This window comes from Vicia villosa, unplaced genomic scaffold, assembly GCF_029867415.1.
Source record: "Vicia villosa cultivar HV-30 ecotype Madison, WI unplaced genomic scaffold, Vvil1.0 ctg.001572F_1_1, whole genome shotgun sequence".
Taxonomy (NCBI): domain Eukaryota; kingdom Viridiplantae; phylum Streptophyta; class Magnoliopsida; order Fabales; family Fabaceae; genus Vicia; species Vicia villosa.
Genome location: NW_026705664.1, coordinates 155,626 through 167,214, shown reverse-complemented (window position 1 = coordinate 167,214; position 11,589 = coordinate 155,626). Strand labels below are relative to the sequence as shown.

Here is an 11,589-nt window from a genome sequence, read left to right as displayed (position 1 = left end):
TTATCGATTTAATTAATTTTTTTCTTATCCGCTTACACCCCTTTATGTATCAATTGTGATCATTACATTTTATGTAATTCTTGTTGAGAATATAGCACGTGTGAGTAGTGTGCGGGAAATAGTTTTAGGATAAGAATGTGGTGACTTGAGCTTTTTTTAAGTGGGAGAACCCGCTCATCTATCACCTTAATGTTTTAGGTGAACAAATGATATATCTCTTATAAAGTTGTGTTCCTCAAAAGAAAGTCTAGTCACATATAACTTGTTTTTATGATTTTGATTCGATATTCAAAAGATTTTTGTCATTACTAGATCCTATATTTTCATCTACTAGATCCTTTGTTTTTATAACCGAGTTCTTAGAAAAGAATTTAAAACAATTCAAACCTTCCATATATCCATCTACTAGATCATTTGTTTTTATAACCGAGTTTTTAGAAAAGAATTTAAAACAATTCAAACCTTCCATATATCCATCTACTAGATCCTTTGTTTTTATAACCGAGTTTTTAGAAAAGAATTTAAAACAATTCAAACCTTCAATTTTTTTTCTTCATTTTTCACTGCATTCAATATCACTCATCTTTCTCCCACCATGACAAAAGAACCATTTCAGATCTGAATTCGTTTGGGATATATGTTAGAGCCCCAATGTGTCGTAATGTATTACAAACAACTCATATGGCATTGTTGTTTTGTTTGGCATTACTTGAGATATTTTTTCATTATATATCTCACTTAACTTTTTATCAATTTTGCCAAGTCCTAATCAACACTATTCTTTTTTGTCTTTGTTTTTTATGAGTTGAAAGTGATTAATTTATAGGTTAAAATTGGAATAAGGAATTGAAGGAATAAAAAAAGGTCAATTTCCTGTTTTTTTTTATTTCTTAATAATTGAACCAAAAGTCTTTTAACAGATCTAATACAACCGGTAACATAAAGGGAGATAACGTTAATGTTTTGCATTTATCTCCTTTTAAGAAAAACCGATGAAAAAGCAAATTAAAAGAAAATCTTCTTACATTGACTAAAGTCAAAATCACACTTAACTAGCAATTGACAATTGAATAAGATGTAACAACTTTATCATTACACATCATTTATACCACAATTTCTTTTTCTAATATCTTAAAACAACATAGCAAACCCCGCCTGAAGTAACATCAATTCAAAACAAAAAAACAAGGTCATTTCAGTCATTTCCTTAACAATTAAATAGACACAAAACTCCCTACGCGTTTACCAAGACCCTAAATCAAGTAACCATTCAAAATAAATACAAAAACACAGCAACCACTCTTCATCACATCACAAACAACAAAACCAAACCAATCCAAACAAATTCATCACAACAAAAAGATGAGAACAAGCAACCACTTAATCGGTGTCCTGAACTTCCTAACCTTCCTCCTCTCAATCCCAATCCTAGGCGGTGGAATATGGCTAAGCAGCAGAGCAAACAACACCGACTGTCTCAAGTTCCTCCAATGGCCGTTAATCATAATCGGCATAAGCATCATGGTTGTTTCACTAGCAGGTTTCGCCGGCGCGTGTTACAGAAACACCTTTCTCCTCAGGCTTTACCTCGTTGTCATGTTCTGCGTGATCGCGGTTCTTATCGGGTTCATAATCTTTGCTTATGTTGTAACGGATAAAGGGTCTGGAAGAAGTGTTGTGAATAAAGGCTATTTGGATTATTATCTGGAAGATTACTCTGGATGGTTAGAGGAACGTGTTGCGAGTGACGCGTATTGGGGGAAGATTAGTTCTTGTATAAGGGATTCTAAAGTTTGTAGGAAATTAGCCAGGAATTTTAATGATCAACCTGAAACTGCTGATATGTTCTCTCAGAGGAAACTCACTTCTGTTCAGGTATGTTCCCAATGTTAATGTTTTAGGTAGAGTGCACGGAGACGCTTTAATCAACTGAGCTAATTTGTTATCAACCGAACTGATTAAACCAAAATGAACTTAACACAATTAAAATAAATTTATTAATAATTTTTGTATGTAGGAGTGATTTTAAAGAAAGTGTACTTATAATCGTGCAGAGATAGAAATTGAATGGAAACAGTTGTATTATTAAATTGTTAGATCTGACTTCTTCCCTAGATTTCATTTCGGTATGGAACCCTGCAGGTGTAGCATGTGAGTATGATGGGTTTGACTCATTAATTTCCGAAACTCGTGGTACTCTTTGTTTAATTTATTGCAGCCCCATGTTAATGTAGGATAAAATTTTAATTTATTGCAGCCCCATGTTAACGTAGGATAAAATAAAATAAAATAGAAAAAAAGGTTTTGAGAAAAATGGTATTACAATAATGTAGGTTTGTTTGATAATTGATATTATGGTGGCATCACTGTTAGATGGGAAAGGTGTCATCATAATATGTCCTCTTTGGAATTTTATATATTTGTCAATAGTTTGCTTCATATGAAAAAAATTTGAATGGTAATGTGATGATGATAATAGATAGTATTATGGTAATGTGTTGGGATACATAGAAAATTATGAACTGAGGTAGGACCATATGTGACAGTGATTGAATAATTAAACATTACTATTGCAAATATTTATTTCTATTGCTTAATATAGTAAAATCACTTTAATTTGAATGAAGAAGTTGTTGGTATAAAAAAAGATGTGGTGGTTGTATGTAATTTTTAAAATTTGATTTGAAATTTTATGTTTAAGTCTGGTTTTTTTAGTGTAATATATGTGTTAAGGTCCAAAATTACTAAGAATCTTAAATTGACCTTTATATCATTTTAGGATTTTGGATGAATTTAATTAATTTTATAAACATGTTTTATAAAGTAAGAAGTTTATAAATATATTTAGGTTTTAATTTTGGTTTATTGTTTGGGCTCCATTATTAATACCACCTTTATGCTTTTTGCAATGGCAAACATGATGTGTATATCTAACCTAAAAGTTTGTCACGTTCTGCTTTTTACAAGCTCCCCTAACTCATATAAGAATGTTCTATGTTTTCATAGGATACAATTTATTTATATTCATGCAGAATATCCTCTCCCCTTTTTGCTCTTCTAGAACTAGAATAAAAGTAGTTTGTGTAAAATTGATGTAGCTAGTTTATATATAAATGATATAGATTAGTTGTTGAATATATTAAAAAAAATCAGTTTTACTTTATAATAGTGGGTGTAAGGAAATAAAAAACTAAACCTCATAATTAGTTTTGAAAATATGGTCATTAGCTTTATGATTAATGCTCCGACTTGTCATAATAATGCTAAGTTTTTCTTCATAATTTTAGATAAATTGACAGTGTTCTTATCTTATAAACTTGTTGGTGTCATGTCCCATGTGGTAGGTCATGTCGGCAATGTATCCATGCTACAAAACAAGGACGATTTTGATGGAACACCATAACATTTTTCTAAGTACCAATTGTAGTTTCATAGAAACATGACACATAATAAAAACAAACACAAAAATCATCTCTTTTTAACCTGTCGTTTGAGGATATGTAAGACGAACTATCGCACAGTTAAATTAGAGAAATAATTTTCTTCATTTCTATGTGCAGTCTGGTTGCTGCAAGCCTCCAACAGATTGTAACTTCGTGTATCAAAATGAAACAGTATGGATGTCAGGAGCAGGACTAATAGCAAACAACCCTGACTGCACAAAATGGAACAATGACCAACAAGAGCTTTGTTACAGCTGTGATTCTTGCAAAGCTGGTGTGCTTGCTAGTCTCAAGAAAAGTTGGAGGAAAGTCTCAGTGATCAACATTATTGTTATGATCATCCTTGTAATTGTTTACATAGTTGCTTATTATGCTTATAGAAACAACCGCAGGATGGATAATGATGAGCCTTATGGTGAAGCAAGGATGACAAAATCACAACCAAGTGCTTTTCATCTTTAATTAATTAACTCTCTAGCTACTATGTGGCTTTTGGACATCTATCTTAGGATTTTGAGGATTGGATATTTGTTTTGTATCAATTATCAATCCCTTGTAGTATGTATGAGTTTGGTTTTAATCTTGCAAGTTGAAATGTTGGATGTATTTATTATATTTGTTTCTAGTTTATTAGCCTCTGGTTTTTAAGTTGAAGGTACTCATTTTGTATTTCTGTTGGATTTAAGTATTAATATAGATTATGTAAATTTGGAGAAATAATTTTTTTTTTAGTCATGAGAAATGGCTCTTTGCTTGAATGTTCTCTCTATCACAATCTCACAGAAAACATTGACTTGTATCCACTTAAATTTAGAGAATGCAGTTAAGATGCTATTGTATTTCTAAAGTCTAAAAGTTACAGAAAAGAAAATTATGTTAATGTTTGTCTATGCAAAAACTTAAAAAGGGGCGGAACGAGTATATTAGAGAGTGTCTGTCTTAAATCTTGACCAACTATGTAAAAGAGTGCAGACAAAAATGACACGTTCGACGGAGTGAACCTGTTTTGCCACTTTACTTTTGAGTATATTGAATTGCTAATTTTTATTGATCACAACTCATTATTTATATACACATTGTTGGGTGATATTTTCCAGGATAATCAAAATGTTCGCGTTGTCACTCTTAAGAAAGAGTTCTCCAACACTTGCATGGAGGATTTTTCCAATGTCTTTGCTTACTGTTAACGTTTTAAGATGTTATTTGACCAGTTGAGGAATATTGGCGCTCCTTTCAACAATCACTGCCTAGTTCTTCAACTGATATCTGGTCTTCCATAAGCTTATCACAGTGTTACCACCTTTATTCACCAAAGTAATTCTCTTCTTGCCTTTTATCAGACCCGCTCCATGCTCACTTTGGAAGAAGCATGTATGGCTAAAATGACAAGCAAAGGTTCTCATTCTACCATGCACACAACTCAGCAGCGGTATTCTGATGACACCTCCCAACATGGCAAACGCCGCCCCAACAACCACTCTCGTTCTCGTAGCAACCAGGGCCGTAGAGGGGGACGTTGTCACCGTGGTGGCACCCAACCTGGTGCTTCCAACACGAACCATCCCAGTGTTCTCTTCCTTGGCAGCAACAACAACAATACTCAGTTTGGCAACCATGGGGTTGATCATTGTGATAGGATTGTACTACTGCTTAGGAAGAGTAGTCTTTATAGTTGCTTGCTATATATGCAACTATTTAAGGGGAGCATGATTGTCTATCATGCTTGATCTGAACTGCTTCTGTTGATACTGTGACAGTTCATGATTTTTGGTTTGTATCTTTGAGGGGGAGTTATGGTTCCATGAGACAGGGGGTACTGTGACAGGGGGAGCATAATGCTTGTGTACTGTGTTGCTGGTTTTGTGCTGTCAGACAGGATGTCATGACATCTGATCTCGGGTGGTATTTTGAACTATGTGAGAGTGTCAATTCTCTCTGTGTGTGCGGTTGGATCTCTCTATAAGGGTTTGTTGCGTATAACTCTAACTGTTGTGAATAACTCTGATTGTTTTTGTTTGTGCATTATTCTGAAAATGAGTCTTTGAAATAATGTTGATTGTGTATCTTTCCTAGTTTGATTTTTGAATGTTTTGTGCAAAGATTGTTTTAGCCAAAGTATTGCCAAAGGGGGAGATTGTTTGGTTTTGGTTTGTTGGCTGCATTTTGGTAAAACAATATGTTCAGAAAGATGTTGGACAAGATGTCGTGACATGTTTCTACGACATTGCAGCCTGTGTTGCTTTTACTTCTGGAATATCTATTTCTAGTGTTCCAGAAGATTTGTTTTGTGGATCAAGCAGCTCATTGAAGATTGTACTCTGAAGATTTGTTTCAAAGCTGAAGAGATAACATAATATTTGATTTGCATGATTGGATGTCAAAACCTTTTGCCTTGCATTTGAAGATTTGATTAGATATGATTTGATTTGCAGAAGGTTATAGCCAAATTGAGTATCCAAGCCCCAGCGCTGCACTGGCTTATAGAAGGAGGAGTCTAAACCTAAGAAGATTACGAAACTGGGGAATAATGATTAGTATCTTTTAGGGAGTCGTATGTTCTTTGTATGTCACTCATGTATCTTGTTTGATGTGTAGAGTTTGATTGATTGCTCATTGTAATTCACTCATGAGCTTTTAAGCAAGAGTGCAATCTATTTTATTGGAAGTGTGTTCTTCTGTCAATTGTTATAGTTGATAATCACAGGTGTGTGATTATGGGAAGTGAGAAGTGTAACACCCCCAATTCTATACTACTCAAAGAAGACATACATTTGCCTAAATCAGAGTAAACAAGCATGCATCTCATGAGGGCATTACACATGTTTACCAAAAATAACAACAACACTTTAACATGCAATGGTCACATACAAGTAACACAGAATTAAAGATTTAAAACAAAACATGCAAAGCTACAGCGGAATAATTGTCTCATCAATAAAATGGTAAACTCGGATGATTTCCATACATCACCCACCATGTCACAATATCTTGGCTCAAAGCCGCACATCAAAATATAACATATTCAAAATAGGAAATACATATGAGTAAAACAATATCTCATATCATTAATTCAGAGATAATAAACCCAAAACCCAGGTGTTACATTGACCAGAGCACACTAAGACTACCTAGTCAAGATACACTAAAAGAGTTATAGGCTTCCAAGCTAGACATCCTCCGAAGCACCACTATCCTCAAAACCTGAGCGATGTTGCAATAGAACATCATTACAACAGAAGGGTGAAAATTCAAATCATTATAAATAAAAATAATAATAATAATAGGAAATGTATAACAACAACAAACACCTTCCAAGAATTCATCACACTCCACATAAACATGTATCATACACATTTAATCAAGAATCACGTGTTTATCTCATACGACAAAGTTCATCCAACCAAAGTTATCATACATAATTACTAAAACAATGTACATAATCATATTTTACAACATATAGATCATAAGTACGTATTCCTTTCCAACATCATTCCCAAGGCACCAACTGTACACAAACATAACTATATTTCAAGTATATAAGTTATCTTCACATATTCACGTATACACGTTTACCAAATATATAAACATGTAAACAATTCATTGACACATCACAAGTAATCACACCTCTCACCACATACATAATCATCAATCAAATATGATTCACATATCCACACACACACACACATACACACACACACACACACACACACACACACACACACATATATATATATATATATATATATATATATATATATATATATATATATATATATATATATATATATATATACATACACATATATTCAAATCTTCATCACATATGTTTTCAATCACATATATCACATCAACAGTTCATATCAAATGAATCACCAATCCACACACACACACATATATATATATATATATATATATAGAGGAGGGATATATTTACTCCAAGAGTAAGTGTAGAAGACTTACTCCAAATTTTACCCATTGATTTTCATTAATCTAACGGTTTTAATTGATCATTTAATCTAATTATTTTTGGAAATATTTTTCTACATAAAAAATTAATTACAGCCGTTAGATTAATGATAATCAATGGTTAAGATTTGGAGTAAGTGTTCAACACTTACTCTTGGAGTAAATATATCCCTCCTCATATATATATATATATATATATATATATATATATATATATATATATATATATATATATATATATATATATATATATATATATATATATCCACAACATCATTCCACTTAATCATATCACATAAATCACACAACATCAACATTTCACACCGACACGTGCGACTCAAGTGTGACTCAATGCGATATGCATGTGGATTCTTCCATTATCATTTCCGGCAAGCCGATCGTCCATCTCTTAAACTAGATAACCACCTCTAAAGCTCCATTCGGCGTTAAGCTTTCAAATCACATTCTGCGTTAGGTTTGGGACAAGCAAATCATCTTCACAAGATTATCCAATATTACCTCTTTCAAAGACTCATGCTAGTGTAAGTGTGCAACAAATAAGACTTATGCAAATAAGACGATCTCAACCTCTTAAACTACATAATCACATGTCTTCCAACATTGCACAACATACACAACATGACTTCAATCCCAACCAATGCATCAATTAACACACCACAATTCAATCACATGTATTCAAGCATAACATAACATGTATTGCATCATTATGAAGGATAAAAAAACACTTAGAAAGGGGGGGTTTGATTAAGTGTAGCTTTAAAACTCTTAAGATAAAAACAATTTGCACAATGATTTTTATCCTGGTTCGTTGTTAACTAAACTACTCCAGTCCACCCCCTTGGAGTGATTTACCTCACCTGAGGATTTAATCCACTAATCACACAAGATTACAATGGTTTTCCACTTAGATAACCTCTAAGTCTTCTAGAGTATTCTAATCACAACCTGATCACTCTAGGAACACAATGTTTAGATACCCTCTAAGACTTTCTAGAGAATCCGATCACAACTTGATCTCCTCTAGTTCTTACAAATGAATGTAAACAAATTCTTATAAGAGTTACAATGCTTCTTAATAAGCTATTATCACAACTGTGATTTTTCTCTTAAGTTTAAGCTTAATCTCACTAAGATATTACAACAGTAATGAAGTGAGGGTTAAGATGAAGTTTGAGAGCTTTTAGAATTTGACAGCGTTTCTGTATGTTTGCGCAAAGTGTTATCTTCAGCTTCTCATCAGAACTTCTATTTATAGGCGTTTGAGAAGATGACCGTTGGGAGCATTTAATGCGTTGCGTGATTCGTATAGCATTGCATTTAATGTTTCACTCTTTTGTCAACTACCTCAAGCCTTGCTTTTGCTGCTGTAACTGACGTTGCCTTTAATAGCTTCTAACGTTCCTTTTGTCAGTCAGCGTAGCCTGCCATCTTGTACTTGCTTCTGATCTGATGTTTGTGTAAACAACGTTTGAATATCATCAGAGTCAAACAGCTTGGTGCAGAGCATCTTCTTGTCTTCTGACCTTGAAGTGCTTCTAGCGTGATACCATGAGAACTTCAGTGCTTCTGCTTCTGATCTCAAGTTCTTCTGATGCTTCAATAGACCATGTTCCGATTCTGCTTGACCATCTTCTGATGTCTTGCGAGAGCATGTTCTGATGTTGCATACTTGAACCTTCTGAGTCAGTGCTTCTTGCGCTGATTTTGTGCATACTCTTTATATATTTCCTGAAATGGAAATTGCATAGAATTAGAGTACCACATTATCTCAAGCAAAATTCATATACATTATTATCATCAAAACTAAGAATATTGATCAGAACATATCTTGTTCTAACACATTATTCATCAATTCACATCATAACACATATATATACTTCAAGTATCATGTTTATCATGTAAATTCAACCATATACCACCCAATACATGCCAAATAATTAATCAAAACTCACAATAAATAATCATAAATAAATAGCATACAAGTTCTCGAGTCAATTCAAGAAAAATATGAATATTTCACTCCCAGCACCTCCGCGCTACGCGCCATAGGGCCCGCGCGACGCGTGCTCCCTTCTGTAATATGGGGATGCATGCTTTCAACAGCGCGTTACGCGCGCTACATCGCGCGACGCGTCCTCTGCAAATTCAGCAGAAACGCTGCTGCGTTGACAGCAACCCATTTCCCCCCATTTCACCCAAAATCAGTTCCAGTTCAGATTTTATCATGAATTTCATGCTTATATCACATATAAAACACATAATCAATAGTAAACATCAAAACATAACTCATAAAATCCAATTCATAGATTCTATCATAATCTCTAAAGTTAGGGTTTCACAAAATCAACATACATTCATCAAATCAAATGCTATCTTCATACCTATTCATAGAATCATACATAGAATCATTATAACAAGTTATATTTCACACAATTTATGGATTAACATAACAATTCCATAATAAAAATCATGAAATAGTAATCTCCCAACCTAAAATCATGCATTTTCTAATCCCACATACACTACCCAATTATATCTACCTATAATCACTTGGATTCACACCCGTACCTTGGCTTAGATGGAATCTCTAGTCCTTCTTCTTCAAGAATCTCCTCTCTTCTTCTTCTTTTTCTTCTTTTCTTCTCTTCTCTTCTAGCCTCTTTTCTTTCTAAGTTAGGTTTTTCTAAAATAATACTCTTACTAACTCTGTTCTTGTTATTTGGGCTTAACCCACCCAACCCCACATTCTAATTAATTAGGCCCATTAGCTAATTACTAATCTTAACACATCTACTCAATTATTCAAATACCACATATATTTAAATAATCACAAAACACACCAAATAATTAATTATCACCTAAATAATAATTAGTAAAGTAAACACCTAATAAATAAATACGGGAAATAAAAATTGGGCTGTTACAAGAAGGGGTTCTCATATCTAAGAGAGTCCTAGGTAGAAATCGCATAAGGTAGTGATTAGGTGATAAGTTATAAACTAGGGTTGTTTAGCTTTGAACTAATACTATCATAATGAATTTTCTTCCTGGCTTGGTAGCCGCCAGAGTAGGTGAGTTGCACCGAACTGCGTTAAAAATTTATCGTGTCTTTTACCTTCTGCTATTTACTTCAGCATAATTTATTGATTTGGTAAAAGTATTATGTCAGCAGACAATGTCTTAACATTTGTCTTGACATTGTGTTTTGGTGTTGGGACATCATTTTTTACATCTATTTTAAGTGCCAGAATCTCACGTCTTGTGCATCGGCATCGGCAGAGGAAGTCGAGGCGCAACGTGTTGTTACCCTAGGATTTCGACTTATTAAATAATGGTAAATAATCCCTAAAACAGGTGAGATTATTAAAGAATCTAAAGAGAAAAGTCTGACTAAAAGGTCTTGTTTAGTCAAAGCTGACGTTCGACTATCTATAAATCATCATTGCCAAGGTTCGACTAGAATTAGTCAATATGCATGTTCGACTAGAACAAACAAAAAAAACTTAGACGTTTTGTTTAAGTACAGCCCTGAAGTCGGAAGGCATCAGAAGTTAAGAGGCAGTTTCAAGCAGTTTTCTGGCAGTTTTCACAGGACACGTGGAGGTCTCACAGTTGAAGATCTTGCATGTCGAAGACACGTGTTGACTGATAATCAGTCGACCGTTAGTAGTAGTTATTTTATTTTTACTATTTAAGCAAGTTCCATAGGAACAGTTTGGGGTCCGCATTTTCTACAAAACACAAGTAAACTCAAATCTCTGTGCAATAATGAGTGACGAGTGCAACTTTGGAATGTACGTATGCGTACCAGTGTAATTTATGCAATCATTTTACGTTATATTTCGTTTTCAGTGCACATTTACTGCTTTTTAATTGCTTTTATTTACTTTAAAGCCTTCAATTTCAGTGTTTACTTTTACTTTCAAAGTCACTGTTGCATTTAATACAAACCAGATACACGTAATAAACAAATTAAAGCAATTAGTCCTGGAATATTCTAGTTGATTCCGCAAAAGTAACCTTTAAAAAGGAAACTAGCGCTTGTTTACCATTTTTCTGTGTAAACACGTGTGTAGTGCCCTATTGCAAGTAGCGCTCACGGGAGTTAACGACGGTGAATCTTGCGTGCTCACAGCGATCGGGAGGGATGAGTTGTGCG

At 33.8% G+C, this 11,589-nt stretch overlaps 1 protein-coding gene across 1 annotated transcript; it reads left to right on the top strand.

Annotated features, from left to right (window-relative positions):
• The first annotated feature begins 1,253 nt into the window (after positions 1 to 1,253).
• LOC131635852 (tetraspanin-3-like) lies at positions 1,254 to 4,091 on the top strand. The gene is made up of 2 exons (XM_058906485.1): positions 1,254 to 1,875; positions 3,561 to 4,091. Exons 1-2 carry the CDS (start codon positions 1,363 to 1,365, stop codon positions 3,903 to 3,905), a joined length of 858 nt encoding a protein of 285 aa, XP_058762468.1. The 5' UTR covers positions 1,254 to 1,362; the 3' UTR covers positions 3,906 to 4,091.
• Positions 4,092 to 11,589: the final 7,498 nt, after the last annotated feature.

What these genes read in the sequence shown, in the direction of transcription:
- LOC131635852 (XM_058906485.1), top strand. Translation starts at nt 1,363, where the DNA reads ATGAGAACAAGCAACCACTTAATCGGTGTCCTGAACTTCCTAACCTTC. An exon ending in GGAAACTCACTTCTGTTCAG is followed by an intron (nt 1,876 to 3,560) that starts GTATGTTCCCAA and finishes TTCTATGTGCAG; the next exon opens with TCTGGTTGCTGCAAGCCTCC.